This window comes from Centruroides sculpturatus, unplaced genomic scaffold, assembly GCF_000671375.1.
Source record: "Centruroides sculpturatus isolate CEXI.00-Female unplaced genomic scaffold, Cexi_2.0 scaffold101, whole genome shotgun sequence".
Lineage (NCBI taxonomy): Eukaryota > Metazoa > Arthropoda > Arachnida > Scorpiones > Buthidae > Centruroides > Centruroides sculpturatus.
The window spans coordinates 724,690-744,772 of NW_019384361.1; the positions used below are offsets into that span (position 1 = coordinate 724,690).

The following is a 20,083-nucleotide window of genomic DNA, read 5'->3' on the forward strand; positions in this document are numbered from 1 at the left end:
CGGAAGATTTTTCGAGTCGAAGTCTCTTTCAGTAAAAAAAAACCCACCAGTGGCTAAGTGGTCTTCGTACCTTGAACACAGGGAGTTCGTTCGTGGGTTTGCACGTTGCTCAGACGGGCTGGCCACGTTGAGTTTTAGGTGTTACAGACATGGGTTTTTTCCATGTCTGTAACACCTAAATAGGGGCCAGTTTCCCTTAAAAACACCTCCCAGAAGGCATTCTCCCTAGGCAGATTGCCCAAGTGTTGCATTGCCATAACTTAAACAAACAAACTCTTTCCATAAGGAACAAGAAATTGATCTAAAGTTGATTGTCTTACTCTTTTAATCAAAATTTTTCTCAAATGCAATAGCGCATTGTTGTTTTCTATTGCCACTATGACTTTTTCTTTCTTGGATGCCATATTGATTAAATATATAAATCACAAAACTGAAAAAAGAAGTACAGTATAGCACAAACACTCAGAAAAGCAATGCTTAACTCACGCATGCCTAACACCAACTAAAATTTGACACAAAATACTGTTACATTTGTTATCCAAGACAAAATTTTTGCAAAATGAAAGTTCGTTAACTGATTTGGTCATTAACCGGGGTTCCACTGTATTCTTTTTTTTTTTTTTTCTGAATCTAGTTATTTCTTCACTCCACCATACTCCATTTAATCTTTTAACTGCTCTCTTACCTTGTGCTAATCTTTTATTAATTTCTAATGCATCTTGATGAATTTGTATTCCAAGATAATTGTAATGCTCACATCCCTCAATGTTTTCTCCTTCTTCCAGTTCCATGTCTGTTTTAGCCTCTTCTATGCATAAATATTTTGTTTTACTCATGTTTATATATAAACCTCCTATAAAATATTCCTCTTTTATTTTTCTTGTCATGTATTCCAGATCATCCTTATCTTCTGCCATTACCACCTGATTATCTGTGAATGGCAACATAACCATCAGCTTACCATTACATCTGTTCTCATATTACAACATTTCTTTTTCCATATTTTCAATACTACTTTTATGTAGATTTTAAATAAAGTTGGTGAGATACAACATCCCTGTCTTAGTCCTTTTGATACCATAAACCCTTCTGATATTTTTTTTCCAATTTTTATTTTCATTATAGATTCTCTATATAATTCTTTAACTGCTTTAATAAGTGTTATTAATATTTATCTCTTTTAAAGTCTCCCATAGTTTTGATGTTGGGACATTATATATACCTTCATTAAGTCTATAAACAACAAATGAGTTTCCTGTCCTGTTGCTAATCTCTTTTCCATAATCTGTTTTATACAGAAAATATTGTCCATACATGATCTTTCTGTTCTGAATCCTCTCTGCTCTTCTTTTTCTTTTGTTTGATATTCTTCTTCGATTAGATCTCTTCTTATTCATTCATATAATCTACTAAATGTTGCTGTTACTGTAATTCCTCAATAGTTCTCACATTGTTGTCTGTCTCCTTTTTATAGATAGATGTCAAAAAGCCAATTTTCCATTCTTTTGGAATATCTTCTCCATTAAGACACCTTTCAAATAATTTTGTTGTCATTCTAAATAATTTTTCTGTTCCATTTTTTATCAGTTCTGCCGGTATTCCTCCAAGACTTGCTCTATTATTTTTCAGTTTCTTCCATCCTTGTTTAATCTGTTTTGTCTCTAAATGAATTGGTACTGTACATCCTTTTCTTTGTTTAAATCTTCTGTCATAAATTGAATTCTATCTTCTAAGTAATAAAAACTTTTCAAAGGGTATGTATTATTAAACTTTCTTATTAAAAACTGTATTGAAATAATTTCTTTGTTATAAATTAAATTCCAGCTTATTTGTTATGAATTAAATGAAGCAAAATTAAAGTAAACAGTTGTCACACAAAAAAAAACTTTATTTATCCACAACAAACATCCAAAAGTTTGGATTTACCCTCTAAAAAAAGGTATAAAAGATATCATATGTTGCAAAAAGTCGACATAAATGATGCAAAAATCTATAGCATAATGATCAAAAAACTAGAACTGCTATTGCCATAGAATCCTTCATTTTGGCAGATATCCACAACTCATTCACAAGTGCTAATAACTGAGAAAAAGAAAAAGCATTCACTACTTGGATTTACAACAGTAAAAAACAGATCCCATTAGATAATAATGCAATTACAAAAGGAACTAAAAGTTTATAATAATTTAAAATAGCAATAGAAACGCTTTTATTAATCAGGAGGTTTGTTGCCATTAAAGATTGATTTGAGCATTTTTAAAACAGCTTCTGATTATATCTAACATAAGAATGCAGTAAAACTAATTTTATTTTATTTGCAGATTTCATTTGTGACTCCAAATGGTGAGAGTGAAAGAGAAAATAAACTGAATGCTTTGGCTTGCAGAATTAAAGTTAATAAGAGCTATTCAAATATAGCACTCTAATCACTACGACAAACATGCAACAGTACTTTCTTCTAACAACTGTTATTAACTTTTATTCTTGCAAAACAAAATATTCAATTTACTGTCTTTCATACTGACGTTCTATTTTATTTACAGACTTTCGTACTGACGTTCTATTTTATTTTATCCAGTTAGTGACCCTAACTACTTAGGATCACTAACTTGATCTGTAAATAAAATAGAATGAATTGATTCTACATAGATAAAATTATTACATTAAAATCTACAAAAATTTAACTCTCAAATATTATTTACAGCATAGATTAATATTTGTACTTTACATCTTTAGTTATTGAAGTATAAAACTGCACACGAGCTTTAAGATTACCCTGTAAATATTAATTGTATATAATGTATATATATATATATATATATATTATTTACAATTATATATAGTATGTAAAAAAGTTAGACTTTATTTGTACTGTACCTTGTAAAGGTAAACAGAAATGTTTCAATGTTGCACACAGAGTTTAAGTCTAACAGTCGTAAATAATTTTTTTGTCTTCATCTGAGCAACTATATTTTCTCTAAGGAAAGCATATTACCATCAAAAGATACCACATTCCTTGGATGATAATATGAATTCTGACCAAAGGAGATATAAAACACAGTGCATCGGTCTAAGCCTGATTTGGTACCAGTGTGTCAGATTTTCTTAAAAACAGGGTTGTTGAACCAAAGAGAGGGAATAACAAAGAAATAGCAAATATTACTTCAAAGAAATAGCATATAAAACACTCAATACTGGCTTTGTTTTGCCAATGCCATAGCTACAGGGAGCCAAGAAGTGGCTAAATCCTCTAAAAATATTATAGTCCCAGCTTAGTCAGCAGTGCATATGGACACCGCTGACTAACCTGTGCATTACCAGATCCAGAAGAACCCAAAGGGACTAACTCAAAAATTAAAAATATTGAATAATTATAAGACAACTGTATTATGGATGGTCCAATAAACCAAATTCGCTACTGTGAGAATGCAAAAGTGGAGAACAATTTTATTTGATAATTTATTCATCTTATTTACTACAGTCTTAGATTTCCCACTTGATAAATAATCTCTATGTAATATTTCAGCTATAAAATAGAACAAAAATCAATGTTTTGTGTGGGAAAGGGAAGTAGAACTTCCCTTAGAAAGTTCTTGTCTAATTTATCTGACGAACATCTGTCTCTTGTGTCAGATATGTGTCTGGTCAGATGATCAGAATCCTACACTCTGATTGGTGAGAACTGAGAATAAATAGGGGAAAAATTCACAAGTTCGGGGCAGTCAATAGAAACCCAACATTGCCATTATTGATGGCAGTCCATGACAAGAAGAACTTGCCATATTAGACGCAGTTCATTACCAGAAGGAAGCTGCAATAAGAATAACAACAAAAGATAGTCCCACATTCATCTCACATTCTCCAAGTTTGAACTATTGAGGTATTATCATTATTTTTACTGATTGTAAACTCTTTCTCTCTCTCTTATTTATTTTGAGGTGTATCTTAGATTTATAGGTTTGATTCACAATAGGTTATATTAAGTGTCTTGATTTACGTATCTCTTTGTTTTATTTTATACATTAAATTCTTTATTGTTATCGTTAAAGCCCTCCATTTAAACATTACACAGAACATTGCAAGTTAGGGTGTGAAACTTCTACCCTAGCTGGTGTCAGTCCTGATGTCGGAAGGATCCTGTGATCCCAATGACATTCTATAAAAAGCCATTCAGTGACTCAGTGAACAAGTCTTAACGACACGACAGACCAAAGGGGTTACAAGTAACATTGTAACACCTCCGTGATCTCACACTACCATAAATGTTTTAAAAATAACATTTTGAAGTTTAAACAAATAAATTTTAATGCTTTTTGTATCAATGGGAAGACTTAAGCTCCTGTAGTCCCTATGAATTGGAGTCCTTGTGTAATCCCTCATGCTTTATATACATGCTTTTGGTTTCATCACGTAAACTTAGGCAACTGTTATTTTTTTAACACATGAACTGTAGTTAATAGTGCTGACTGGAAAAGAAAAATATGAAATGTGATAAAAAAAAACGAGATTCAATCTATAAAAGTTTCAATACTTACGTAATACAAATATAGCTGCCATCTCCCCCAAAGTAGTCATTCCATAATTTATAAAGCAATTCCATCACTTCTGCCAAACTTGAAATACTCCTTGAAAGTCACTGTTTGAAAAATTCCAAAGTACTGTACCTGTTGTGATTCAGGCTGGTTTTCCTTTATTATATTGAAATGCTCTTGACTTTCAATGTTATTTGAGAACAAAAAGAAGTAATAAAAGACTAAACCCAGTGAGTAGAAAGAGAGGAAGAAAATTATTTGTTTTTTGCAAAAGACACTTGCTTGTACTTTGAAGGCTGCATGTGGAAGCTTCATCATGAAGGAGTTGGCTATGCTACAGTTCTGGTCTTTTGTAACAAACTACTTCCAGAGTCAACTCAAAATGTTGCAGTAATAATCTGAATTCAGCGTCTGACTATGAGAAACAAATTCCCAGGACACCATTCCCTTTTGAAAAAAATAAATTATCAACATGCATTGTGTCACAATCCTGACTTGTGTTGCCTTCTTGGGTGAAAGATATTGTAGTCTTGCCCATGACTTACTATAGACATCCAAAAGCATTTCAAAAGTTTAATGCAAAATTTAATGTTTGTTCAAATTTCAAGTTCATTCTTGAATCACAACACAACACTAAGACAATGTTACCAAATTGCTTGTAGCAAACCTATTGATGTGAAAACTCAACCCCTACTTGGCAGACTCAAATGTTTAAGACATTGACTTCGTAACAAAAAGAGAATAGTTTATATTATCACTCAGCAGAAAAACAGTCCAGTTTCTTTTGGAACTGCATCACATATATTATTCATTCATTACAACCTGCTCTCTGTGTGTCGTGTTTCAGTTATTAATTTTTTTTGTTTATCTAATTCTCATCCCTTGCATTATCAGATAATATAAACCTATTTTTAACAGATTAAATTAATAATAATCTGTCAAAAATCATTCATTTTAATTCTCCAGTTTAAAAAAGCAGAAAAATTAAAATGATAAAAGTTGAAGGAGTTCATGTAGCATTCCTACTAATATTAGGTCTATTTATGAATCTATACATTTTAGCTTGTCCATCATTTAACAATCTAGCCCACCCCCAATAATTCATTCCTAGCTACAAGACTATTTTATATAGACCTAACGTAAAAATGTATAATGAACAATGGGCTGCTGAATGAATAAAACTAAGCTGTTGAACATTTAGATTAATTTGTCCTAAGGATATTCCAATGTAGAGAATAAAAACTTGTTTACTGCAGTCTGTGAAATGTTGTAAGGTATTGTACATTCCTCAGTTCTATGACTAAACACATACCTAAGATTGGAAGGAGATAGTCAAAATTTACTAACCTGAAGAAACAAGTGCTGTTAATTGATAACATAAACTCTTCCCTCCACCAGTTGGCATTATTAAGATGCAGTCTTGTCCAGAAAGTGTTGCATTCATTGTGGATAACTGATATGGTCGAAGTGAATTTATTTTGAAAACAGATTTTAGCAATTCTAATAATTTTGTAGACCATGGAAAATCTATTAGAAGAAAAACAAACAATGATTTCAAGGCTTTATATCTAACAGAATCTTTGATGATTCAGTTAGATATAAGATTCATTAATGTAAAATAATATATGTATATATATTAATGTTACTATTAGTTGTAAGATCTGTAATACAAGACTAAGAAAAATTTGTGCACTATAATATTAACTGATATTTTACACTTTACTAGAATTATATAACTTTAGAACTTACTTTTAAATCATAAATTGGAAATTGAATTTATAACCTTTCAAATTCATTTTCAAACAAAAATATGTTTGAATAATTACTGTACAGAAATGTGAACTGGTGATGTATCAGATGCAGAAAAATTACAAGGTACAGAATACTCAGTATATTTTTTTCTTCTTTTTTTCTTATTAAAATGTTATACAAATATTTCACACAATTAAAATAACATTTTACTATCTTATTACATAATGATGCATCTTTACTTGTTACTTTTAAAAATAACAAGATGCATCATTATGATTTTAATAGTATGAAATAGTATATATATTTAATTGATTGTTTAACATTATGCATATGGGAATGGTCTTTTAACAAGTTTTTAAAGAATGTGATCTAGTTGGGCTATCTATATCCTATATATATAAAGTATATTTTATATAATGTACATACGTTACCCTTTTTTATAGCTTGTGCCCTCCCCTATCTATAATCTATGGGCACTGCTGATTCATATAAATACAAAATGTAATTATAAATAAATTTTAAAATAGGGATTAGGATTTATATTATATCAGTAACACATAAAAAAGTATAGTGCATGAAGTTACCATTATGTTCCCAATCAACTTTTGATAATTCTTCTGAAGCTTTTAACTGTAACTTCTGCTTTAACTTTTCTCGTTTTTGTTGCAATTCTTGTTGTTTGTTCAACAAAATATGAATTTCCTGTTCCAATTGTTGAAGTTGTTCTTCAACATCATTTAACTCATCTTCAATATCTACAAATTTAAAAACAAATTTCATATTATAAATTTTGTTTAAAATAATTATATATTTTTAAGATTTATATCATAAATAAACAAAATTCAAAACTATAAAGTAATCAAATATTATGTAATAAAAATAAATTAGATCCAAATAAAGTAATAAGATTAATGAATAAGTAAAAATTATTCATTATCTTAGGCTTATAAGATCATCTTTCTATCTATTCCAATATGATAATGATCCATTATTTTTCTTACATATAATTAGCAATCTGCAGATATTATATTTATATTATATTAATACAGATTTACAACACATACACACAACCTAATGTTTACATGAATAAAAATTAGATTAAAAATTTTATATATTTTTATATAATATTATTTATATAATTTATATAATATTTATATATATTATATGAATTTTTATATAATAAAAATTAAATATATATATTTAATTACAACTCATTATTTTTAATTATTTATGAATTAAGTGGATTGCATACTTAAAATTTCATAACATATGAAGAAATGGGTCGATACCAATGCAAATGCTGATACTATCAATACTTTAAAGAAGTACAGTACCTGATACTAAATATTTTAGGCAGTATCATTAATAGTATCAATCAGATTGTCAAACTGTGCAATTATTAACCATAAAAATATCTCTATCTAACCTTTAAACTTCAGCAAATATATGCTAAAACAAATGTTTTTGACTTTTTCAGGCCATCATCAGATAATATTTCATAAAATGGAATACTTGAAATTTTCAAAAGTTCAATGTTCAATCACCACAATGCTACTGGTATATATTTAAATAAAAAATCAGCAATTACCATTAAGCCAGCAATAACTGTCGTCTAAACAAATGTTTTCTTCCATTTTAAATAGTCATCATCAGGTTTCGATGTAAATGGAATGTTAGCACAAAAATGTAAAATTTTTTATGTTTCAATGTTCCAAAGATCTTTCAAAGATTTCAAAAATAGACTACTACTGTTCATATATAGAATAGATTGTTACAGAATTTCAAAGAACTGCAGCTGTTCAGATATATGAAAATGTGCAGCTCATCTTTGAAATTTTGCCACTATGAATGATTTTTAAAAATAAATATTTTTCTCTAAATAATGCACAGGATGACATTTACAAAGGCAAGCTGTTACTGCAAAAACCACAAATACAATTTACATTTGTAATAGTCTGAACTCAGTATGAAAGAACTTAATTCTTCTGAAATACATATCCATTTAAGTTTTATGTATGTTTTTTTCTTCTTACTATAGATGCATGCAAATACTGCCAAAGAACAGAATAGGTAGACCTCCCCCTTCCTTCATTACTAGACCTGACCCTTGTGTAAACTTGATGATTCACAGTTGACAGTCTATGCAAACAATCACAATACTATCATTCGATTAAATCATTCAATATCTCATAGTTGACTACACCAAAACTATTCAACAGCATTGATATTACAAAAATATTGCCCATCACAAATATCAATTACTATTTGATTCATTAGATAACTATTAGATCAATTGTGTAAGATAAAACTGCTAAACATTTAGATAATTTCCTATTACTAAAGCAACCAGCTATAGCCTGCTGATTTAATCAGTACAGTACCAACTTTTGAGCTCATGTTCCAATTTCAAATACGTGCCAAATTTTGTACTGATTTTAAAGTTGCAAAGATTTAGAAGAAAAAAATGCCAAGCAGTTCCCCAGCAAACATTATGTCCCCTCCACCTACAATGGCTACAAGCAAGAGGAGTTTTTCAATCTTTCTCTATAACCCTGCCTTTTCTCTACGATTACATTATAAGTCTCCAATCCAAAATAACATCATCCAGACAATATTAATTACGGTTGCATATATTATAAGAGTAGGAAATTTTAATGCCTTTAATAAAGTATCATTAACTGCATGCTACTTATTCAGAATATCAGTACAACCTCTGAACAGATAATCCATTATACTTTAATACAATGAAATATCTATTTAGTGGTGTCTAAAATACATTAGAAATTTTAGACTAAATTAATTAATATTTTAATATGCTTAATATAAATTAATATGCTTTAATATAAATTTATATATTAATAATTGAATGAATTCTGCAAAACATTATGAAAGTTTTAATTATATATTGAATGATCTTTAGCATTATTTTATGTACAGTATTTATTTTAGCATTATTGGGCTTTTCAAATGAGAATACCCTTAATGCAATATTTAATATTAATTAATGCAAACAATAATGTTATAGTATATACTTCTGTATACATATTACAGAAATGTTTAATTACTAAAATGGTAAAATTGCAGATCTGAATGACACTGCTGGGACCTTACAGAGCTGTAGACCATATCCTTAGAAGCAAATAAGTCAAAGAAGCCATATCCCTACGTGTGACAATTTGCGGAATATTTGCTTCTAAATACTAAACCTGAATGCGACAGTTCCAGTCACCATCTTGGTTGCAGATGTCATGTTTGTATGTGGCACTGGTGCCATAACAGTAACCAGTGCCTATAATATAAAGAAGAAATGCATTAACTTCTACTGACCAAAAACAGTTTTTACCTTGAACCAGTACTGCTGCCTATTCTCCGTGCTCTGAGGTGCTTGCTATTGCTAGTACTTCACCCCTAAAACTATATAACAACGAGTACTTCAAGAACTATTCAAAGCTGGCATAATCACGTCGCTAAATAGTTAAATGTGAGTTTTAGCAGAGTGCACAGCACAACAAATTGCACCCCTGCCCAGAAAGTAGGCCAAGTTTAGAAGGTTGTATCTTGCAAAGGGTTGAATGTAGAAATGTGGTTCCTTTGACTACTTTGGTCCTACAGATATGGTCTACAGCTCTGTTGAAGTCCCAACCATCTCATTCGAAGCTTGAATAGAGCCTTTATTTTCACAGTTGAGAAATAAAAACATATATACTGATTTTAAATATAGAAAAATTGACCACTATCTATTACATACACATCCTCTTCAAATTATAAATTTATAATTCCACTAATATAGAAATAAAAACATCTTTATTAACTCATTATTATTATTATATTATATATACATATTTATTGGATATGTCGTTATCTTTGGTAAAACACGTCTACGGACAGAGGATAAGAAGGGTCATAAGAAGTGTATTTATTTAGAATCCCAAAAATAATTGTTTTCGTTTTGTCAAAATTCATAAATTGTCAAATCATCATCGGTGAAAAGGAAAATAAATAAACGATACTTTTTCTTACCCGAAGACATTTCCAACATGTAATTAACAAATATATTGTTTAGAAAATCAGAAACGATCACAATTACTTTCTAAATTTAAAGCCATAGTTTCGCGCTCACTCCTTACGAAAACGTGGTTGCTTGCTTGCTTGCCGCCCTCTAGTATTGAAGTTAGGCGTTAGCTACTTTGACTATTTCGCCCCGTGTAGTAGTTATTTCAGGTGAGTGGAGTTGGGTTGTGAAACAGATGGTGATCTCAAGTTGAAAAACTTGGAAGGTCTAGAACAGGGTTGTCCAACGTTTTTGTTCCTCTGGGCCACTTTGGAAGGTGTCATGGCGTTTTGGGCCACAAGTATATACAATATATTTGCGACCTAATCCTTAAATATACTTGTATATTTAAGGATTAACATGTCTAGATTATAGTAATAAGTATTAAAACTTTATTACGAAAAGGATATTTTAAAAAAATTACTTCTACAGACACTTTCAATTTTTACTTAGAAATAGATAAATTCATTTATTATAAAGGAGACAAACAAAAATTTATTTGAAAAGCACAAATATTTGTTTTATTTGGGTATCTAATTAATAAAAAAACGACGAAACACCATTTTAAAGTGCATTTTTATTCGACTAATATATTTATAAATAATTTGTAGCCCGAAAAGTAGTCAATGCGCCAAATGATATTTTTTACGCCAAATAAAAAAGGGCAGACAACTTTGGCGCAAAGTAGCCAAATCATGCAATGCTGGAAGGAATACTAAATAAAACTGGAGTTGGAACTCAAAGGATAATAGACCCAAATTCGGGAAAAGGAGAGAAAGGACAAAAGATAAAAATGTGAGGAAGATTGGAAAATTATGGATCCATATTTGCATAACAGAAAGTCTATTTAACCTTTTTCACTACTTTTTGTCTTTTGGCCTTCCTCCTTTTCCTGAATTTGGGTCTATAATTCTTTGAGTCTCAACTTTAGCTTTATTTTGTATTCCTTCCTCATTCACACATTTCCAAGTACTGTATTTCAAAATATTTTCTTTCCACTAAAAAATAATATATATATAAAGGTTTACGGCTTTGTGAAGCTTCTTTTTTTTTAGCTTATGCCATTGAAATAAATAAATTAAATTAAAAAGTTTGTCGGTTTTTTTACACGTTTACTGGACCGCATGCGGTCCGCGGGCCGCGGGTTTGACACCCCTGATTTGAGGTATACAAATGATACAACTTTACTAGCAGAGGCAGAAGATCTGGTCACTTTAATCAAGAGCATAAAAGACGAGAGTGAAGAGATGGGCCTAATGCTCAACATCCAAAAGACCAAGGTAATGACAACAGTTGAACTGCATGGGAAAGTGACAGTAGATGACTACTAACTAGAGATTATGGATGATTTTATCTTTCTTGGTTCGAAGTTAAGTAGAACAGGAGCATGCACAGAGGAGTTTAAGCGAAGGTTAACCTTGAGCCGCACTGCTCTAACCAAGATGGACAACATCTGGAAAAGCCGAGACATCAAAATATCTACTAAGGCCAAACTGGTCCAGGAAATTGTATTCCCAATCACAACCTATGGTTGTGAAAGCTGGACAGTAAGAAAAAGGGATAGAAGAAGGATAGATGCATTCCAACTTTGGTGTTGGCGGCGGATCCTCAGAATCCCGTGGACAGATAGAACAAGTAATAAAGAAGTCCTAGATAAAATTCGACCACAAATCACCTTCGAGGCAATGATTGCACGCTTGAGGTTAAAGTTCTTTGGTCACANATTTAAGATCAACAATGCACCAGCAAAGACTAAGTAATTTAGTTTATAGCTATAGTTTCAATTGAACATGAAATCTTAGACAGCTTGGATACAAGAAAATTGATAGCAGATTTCGCAAACATGAAGGCAAGAAGAGTTCAATTTCTGTAGATAAATATTTATATGGTTTTACACTTAAGTAAATAAAAATAACTTAGTAATAATAAATAGTTCTTTTTGTAAAGTATTTCTTTTCTTTTTTCACACCTTTATGAGACAACACTAAAGAGCCTTTCTGGCAAGCTCAGCGCAGGTAGTCGTAGTTAAACAGGGGGCGGCATAATCGGTATTGTACACGGGCGTTCAAACAGCTAGCGGCGCCCCTGATCCTTTGAGTCACAACTCTAGCTTTATATAGTATTCCTTCGTCATTCACACATTTCCAAGTATTTGAAAATATTTCCTTTTCACTCAAAAATAAAATATGTATAAAAGTTTACGGCTTTGTGAAACTTCTTTTTTTGAGTTTATGCCGTTGAAATAAAAAAATAAATAAAATAAAACAATTTGTCGGTTTTGTTTACACGTTTATTGGGCCGCATTGGAACTTGCCTTGGACCGCATGCGGCCCGCGGGCCGCGGGCTGGACATCCCTGGTCTAGAAGAAATGTTTGGAAAAATCAGTACACATGTCGGGGTACACAAAAATCAGTACACAAATGTTTGGAAAAATCAGTACACATGTTTGGAAAAATCAGTACACATGTCAGTACACATGAGTGGACCGTTGGCAGTCATAATGAGAGATGAGAAAGTTAAATTGATTTAGTAGTTGTAGGTATTTTTGTATTCATTAAAAAAGGTCGATAAGGATTGAAGGCAAACGTCTTTCGGGTTTAATTGGAGGTAGTCGCTGATGTTGAGAAGATGATTTTTTGTTAGACTGTTGTTGGAGAGGATTCTACCCCTGATGTCGTCAAATTTTGAACACTCGTTGAGTCGGTGTATGGTTGTGTCTGTTTTGTTTGGGCAGTATTTGCACTGGTCAGTGGTGCAGATGTTGCGGGTATAAAGAAAGTGGTTAGTAAGCAAAGAGTTTGTTCTTGCGTGGTTGATGAGGACGTTGATACGGCGGTCAGTGATGTCAGGAATAGAAATATCTGATATGTTAGAAAACCAAGGGTAGAGATAGTTTTTGAGGTAGGCGTTCCATTTGTTGTTCATATGTTTTTCGTTGTCGGACTTGATGAGAGAGTTGAGGTCTTCGGCGGTAATGTAGTGGGTGATGTTAGAGTTGAGGGGGTTGGTTTTGGCGAGATTGTCCGCTTGTTCGTTGATGGGAATGCCTTTGTGAGCCGGGGTCCAGATAAGCTTGGTTTGAAGGTTAAGATATGCCTTTGGTTGAGGATGGTGTTAATGATTTGAATTAAGGTAGAGGACTTCTCATGTTGAGCGTGGAGAGCCTTAAGAACCGATTTCGAGTCTGTACAAATGATGGCATCAGCCTTTTTTGTGGGTGACATGATGGATTGCCTGAAGGATTGCGTATCCTTCCGCAGTGAAAATCGTGGCCTCAGGGTGGAGAGAGAAGTGAGCCGCGATGTTCTTTTTGTGTCAACAAAAGCCGCTGTCACGGTCTTGGAGGTTTTCGACCCATCAGTGGCAACGATGGTGTTGATATTTTGCTGCTCCTCCCATTCTTTAATAAAGGACTGTTGGATGAAAATGTCCGGGAGATTGGAATTTTGGAAGGCAAGGTCGTCGAGATGGATGTTGTGGATGAAGGCGTTGGTGATGCTGGACGGCTTTAACGGAAGATTGGATGGTTAAACGTTGTGCAGGAGAAGTCAGGAGCGGGTGAAGTGAATGAACGGAATCTTGACAAGAGAGGCGCCAGAATTGTGTATGTTCTGAATAATGGAGTGGAAAAGGAGGTCTGAGGTAGCTTTCTTGACGTAGGTGCAGTTTTGTTTAATGATGCATTTGTGGAAGCGGCAGTAGAGGGAGGTTTTATTTGCGGTGCGGAGTGTAACGGTGTTGTAAGTAGAGATGGGAAGACCCAGGCTGTGTTTGACGTATTGGGTTTGAATAGACTCTAAGGTGTGGAGCTGTGTCTTGGTGAGGGAAGCTATACTGGGGATGGTGTATGTAATAATACTACCAATGGTGCTGTTAGCAATGCAGAGGAGGTCAGTAAGATGGCCGCCTGTATTCTTATTGCAGAAAATTTTGAAAATGTTAAGTTTTCTGCGTTTGTTGTGGATGTATTGTACTGTACGTGTGTTTTCCAAGAGAGATTAGCCGTGATAAAAATGCCAAGAGTTTTCAGTTTGTTAACTTCAGGGATGTTCTGGCCCTGGAGAATAATGTCCTGATTGTTATGGATGTTGATTTGGATGCGGAGAATAGCACATTTTTGTGGTTGAAACGGTGAGACAACGTTGCCTTGAGGAATACCTATGCATTCGGTGAGTTCTGAAGAGGTATGACCTCTCCATTTAACCATAACCTGTCTGTTATGTAAGAAATTGTTTAACCATATGAGGGAGTTGCCTTTGAGGCCTTTGGCAATGGCTTTGCGGAGGATGTGATGATGTTTGACAGAGTCGAAAGCTTTGTGTATGTCGAAGGTGAGGATGTTGAGGAATTGGCCTGTTACGCGGAGTGTATATCTGGATCATCATGTGGGTAAGAAGGTCTGTTGTCCCCTTGCCCGGAATGCCATCAAAGTGTTTATAGTTGAACCATTGTTGTTGATGGGCAAGGTTGTGCCAACGTTTGATAATCATGCGTTCGACGGTTTTAGAGATTGTTGATGTCAAGGCAATCGGACGGTAATTGGCGACGTTCGTCGTGTCTTTACCTTGTTTGCGTATCGGGATGATGATTGTTTTGTTCATTTGGTAGGAGATGGAGCCTGTTGTCCAGATGTTATTGTAAATGTTGAGTAATTGGCGTTTGGCCTGGTTGTTGAAAGCTTTGAGAATCTTCATGGTGATGCCGTCTAAACCGGGGGTGTTCCTCCCTTTCCTTAAAGTGCTGTTGAGTTCATGTTCGGTGAAAAGACAATTGAAGGCGTCTTTAGGAAGGTCTGTTTGGTGGGGGAGCGAATGTGAATAGGATGAATCTGAGTTTGTGGGTTAAAGCATTGGTTGAAGATGTCAGCTTGACGATTAGGGTGTGTAAGTTCGCCGACTTCCGGAGGGGGAATCGTTAATCCCACGTCAGAATGATCTAGGGTCGAACGCGTGTGGGTGTGGCGGAGGAGACACAGATGACAAGAATCTCACAAAAATCTGTTTAATTTAACAGGAAATAACTTACACTATGCACAAAGTTTCTTAACCAGTTAAATGTTCATAAGTTTTAAACGTCGAGGATGTTTTTCTATCGTCACTCGGAGATGGGCCCCGGGGCTGCGGTAGGTAAGGAGACTTGTGGGTAAGCGTCGGCGGCACGGCTCTCTCGATGGACACTAGTGCGGACTCTTCGTCTTCTGTGCGTCGACACACAACAGAGAGTTTTCGCTTCGGACCTTTTTGGAGTGCAGGTACTCCGCAGCACAGTTTATGGAAGAAGTCCCTCTGTCCTTGAAGATCGGGGATTATATCAATCTCCGTTCTCCAATTTGTTTTCTGATTGGCTCCCTCGTCTGTTTCTAAGCGAAAAACGATTCCTTTTCGAGTCACGAGAAAGATCCGCCTTGAAGAATCTACTTGACACCATCCGTTATTCTGGCTGCAAAATGTTGATGGAACTTTGAAACTTGCGCTCATATTTTCCACCATTGTTGTCTAGTCTGTGACGTTTTTTGAAATTTAACGACACGACGCGATGTCCTTTTTCGTCATTAATCTTTCCTCTTTTCCAAATTTCTATGTTCTAATTATGTGCATATGAACGACTTTTCAAAGGTCCATCTCTACTGGAGGTCGTTTGTTTACACTTATTAATCATTTAAAATTATTACGTTCTGTTTACATCAATAAAGTTTTTTCCTCTCGTCGCGGTTTCATATGACTAACGCAACTAATTCGATCTTTGATCGGTTTTTAACAATAGACGATTTTTTTCTTCTAGTTTCGTTTTAATAAATTTCTAATAATAATTATTTAATTTCAATTCATTTTTTGGGTCCTCACAGGTGTGTGATAGTCTGCCCGTCTTGTTTGATGATGAGATGATCGTTGTGGGGATTAGTTTGTGCGTAGGAGGTGGATTATTTTTCATAAATTGTTCTTGTAGTTGGGAGAGGTAGAAAGGTTCTTCCAAAAAGTGCGTTTTTGAGCAAGTATAGTGTGTTGAAGATCTGCTGTCGCTCGTTTGGCATGGATCCAGTTTTCTCGGTTAGTATATCTGTGGAAGCGGTGAAATGCTTGCCGGTTTTTTGCTAATTTCCGTTGGCATTCGTTATTCCAGCACGGGGGCTTGTGGCTCTGTGGACGTGGTTGCGATTGATAAGGGTGTATGTGAGTTCTTTGTATTTGTTGATGAAATCGTCATAGGTCCAGTCCGTGTGAGTAGCCCAGAAGATGAATGTTTGTGATATGTTAATGTAGGTGCTAGTGTGAGTTTGGTTATTCGCTTTAAGTTTGCCTGTCCTGATGTTGGAAAAGTCGGTTTCGATCTTGCGATAGTGGCTGCCGCAGAAAAGAGACAAGGGGTTCCAGTTTGCAAGTGTTGCAATGTCGTTCGTAACGAGAGTGAGGTCTATGGCTGTTTTATTACCTTTTGGGTTGTAATATGTGAACTGGCCATCATTGAGGAGGATAGTGTCGGTGGACATAAGATGGTCTGCGATAATGCGACCTCTGACATCTGTCGAGGAGTTACCCCACATGGTGTTATGGGCGTTAAAATCACCGCAAATGATGGTGGTGAAATGGTCATTTCTGTTAAGAATACTTTCCGTGAGGTGGTTGTTTGCTTGTGGGGAGAAGTATACGTTTATGATTCTGATGCGTTTAGTCAAGTAGATGTCGGTGATAATCCATTCAGGTTGGCCAGCCCCGTTGGTTATCTTTGTTTCAATGAGGGACGTCGGGATGTGGAGCTTGATGTAAGTGATGAGGCCTCCGCCAGGGGAGCCTGTTCTGTAATTGTAGTAAGCAATAAACTGTGGCATGTCACGCTTTTTAGCGTGGATAAGCCAGCTTTCTTGAATCAGTATGATGTCAATTTTAAAATTTCTGATTTTTTTAATAAATCGTATATTGGCATGTGAATCCAAGTGAATTTAGATCGTCATTATCCTATTCACATTTCTTTTCATATTCTATCAGTACGGTTATTTCTTATACGCCTATATTTATTAACGTTATTTATATTTTTACAGAAGCATTTTCAAAAAATATATAAAATACTAAATTACTTAACTTAAATTATACTTATATAAAATTAAAATGTAGGACTACTGTAATTTAACTTTTCATAAGAAATTTATTATTTCTTTTTACTCTACTCGCCTTTAAATTTTGAAAACATAACTTTCATTTAATAAACTTAACAATGAATATTTATATGACATAAGTATAAAGGTTTATTATTTGCACAGAATTGTTATAAATTACATTATTTATGTAACAATAATTTGTCTTGTTGCATCAATTTGTCAAGGAGATGGGAGACAGTTTCAAATACGATGTTTGGCTTCTCATTCTCTAATGTAGATTCCAGTTCAAGATTAAAAAGAAACGAGATATACATCGTAAGTATTTAAATTAATAACTTTAAATTATTAATTATTTTAATTTTAATTTAAAATGTTATAGGCCCTATTTTAGGTCAGAGTTTTTTGATAGTGGTCCGGCAAAAGTTAAGTTGTCAAATGTATGCCGTATGTTATCGACAATGATTCCAACTGAAACTTATACAGATATATTCGTGCAATTGCAATCTTTTTACATTTATATGTAATATATCTTTACAATTGGATTCTAAGCTATTTCATAGACAATGAAGAAAATTTACGAAGACAGAGCGTTTGGCACAGTTTAGTACACAAACCAAATATCTGTCTTCAACTTTTCCTTTTTCGAAGAGATGATGGTGTTTGAGATTTTCAGAGCATACAAAACTTTATAGTGCATGGCAAGGATAGAGATGTCATTGTAGATTTTTACAGACGGAATCACACTCCTCACGTATCACACTACAAATATTATCCACCAATGTGTGCCGTCATTAGAAGTGGTGAATGCGCCGCTTCCCTTGTATTTTCTAAAAAATAAATACATATTAATTTTAATTATATGGAAATAATCGCACAATATTTTATTATAATCGCATTATGTATCTTATTACAAATTTCTATACTACACGTGAAAAAAAATAAGATCGTTATTGTATATTCTAATATTAGTAGCGGAGTGGAAGCGCTGTATTGTCAGCATCCAAAAAGCCAGATTCGCGCATGCGTTTTACAGAGCACCAACCTCACCCGGTTTAGCCGGTGGAAGCCTAGGACCTTGGGTGGATGCTACACGTATACCGCATCCAATTCTATCCGGGACCGGTTCTAGGCTGTTAGCCGCCTGTCCGCTAGATAATTGGCCGCCCACGCCCGATTACGTGAATCGCGAGTAGATTTATAACTTAACCAACCGATAAGAATTTACTGGTATGTTTTTATGATAGTTCTGTATAGTTGACAGGAGTTTAAAAAATAGATTAAAATATTTGATATTTTTATTCCGCTCTCCGATTTTATATTACTCACGGATTTCAATGTTACACCAGTGATATTACGATTTCGTATATCCCATCTTTAAGGGGATGTAGAAAAAAAAACGTGTACAATTCTTTTATAATGTTAAAAAATTAACCGTTACTTTGACAGCGTCATTTACAACTAAATTTAATGAATGAGAGAGATGCACGAGGTACAGAAAAAGCTCTAGAATTTATTTTCCTTAAATTTACGATTTATGTATCCGTTTGTCATAAAAATTTGTCTTTCCATTTTTTCCCGAGACTACAAATTTTCGAGTACATACAAAGTAACCGGTTTCGACTTATTTCTACTTAATAAGTAGTTAAATAATTAAGCGATTAGGGAATTGGGAACATAAACAAAACCCTGATGAAAGAGCCGAAATTCTACTTAAACAAAAGCTTAACCGAACCATCTCTAGCCGAGTACAGTGGAGACTGATTTCTTCGTATTATTAATGTAATAAAGACAGAAATTTTTCCAGTTCAACGAGAGTGACTGAACGAAAAGTTGTAAATTTTGGAAATTTCCGTGGACACCTGGTCCTAAAACGAATCAGTTAAAAAACAAATGACGGACAATCTATTAAGTTTAACATGTTTAGATTTTTACAGCAATGGCGAGAAACATTTAAAATCTACACTAGCCCTGTCTCGTCCTTTGAGATATACTAGTGATGCGACAAAAGAGGTGTTTGACATTGATCGGTATCGGCACCATGGGGATTTGGCAGTTCGAGTGTATGCACGCTCTGCAACCGTCTTCGATTCCATCCATTAACCACTCGTAGGGAGCTATTTGACTAAGTCCATTGTTTTAAGATTTAAAAAGTAAAGAATATTTTATATTTTTATGTATGTTTCTTTACAAAGCTATATTATAATTTTCTTCTTATGAATATAAAAGTATATTCATATTATTATATTCTAATTATTATGTTATTATATTCATACAATTGAAGAATATTTTGTGTCAGGTATGTACCGATACATCCACCACACATTTTATTTCACCAAGTAAGTTTTTACTATTTTATTTGTATATAATTACTTTATTTGTATTATAATTGTAGCTCTTATATCGTGGCTAGCGATTCGGAATGTAATTGTGATATTAAAAATGCATTTAGGGAAGTCTACGGTTTTTACTGGCTTATCGAATAAACGATACGAATGGACCCTAGACCATCACTGACGCGCAATTGACTGATTGCCCCTGGATATCTGCTTCTTACAGAAATACAGCTTCCCTATCATCAAATGTCACAGCACGCTACTGTTATCCACAAATACGAGAGAACAGTCTTGGATTTATTGCCAGAAATACGGAATGAT

The 20,083-nt window shown here is 33.7% G+C and overlaps 2 protein-coding genes across 3 annotated transcripts in view; both read right to left on the reverse strand.

The window, feature by feature from the left end:
* LOC111641227 (ATP-dependent DNA helicase Q1-like) overlaps nt 1-10,431 on the reverse strand; it is a 73,701-nt gene extending 63,270 nt beyond the window's left edge. For both annotated transcript variants that reach the window (XM_023387366.1, XM_023387372.1), the window contains exons 1-3: nt 10,305-10,431; nt 6,869-7,039; nt 5,880-6,059 (exon numbers count right to left, since the gene is read on the reverse strand). In XM_023387366.1, the coding sequence (XP_023243134.1) occupies nt 5,880-6,059; nt 6,869-7,039; nt 10,305-10,323 (370 nt within the window). In that variant the 5' untranslated portion in view covers nt 10,324-10,431. The remainder of the gene's footprint in view (nt 1-5,879; nt 6,060-6,868; nt 7,040-10,304) is intronic.
* Nucleotides 10,432-16,427: 5,996 nt separating this feature from the next.
* On the reverse strand, nt 16,428-17,162 carry LOC111641338. Its single transcript, XM_023387476.1, has one exon. The coding sequence runs from the start codon at nt 17,160-17,162 to the stop codon at nt 16,428-16,430; it is 735 nt and encodes a 244-aa protein (XP_023243244.1).
* Between the last annotated feature and the right edge of the window lie 2,921 nt (nt 17,163-20,083).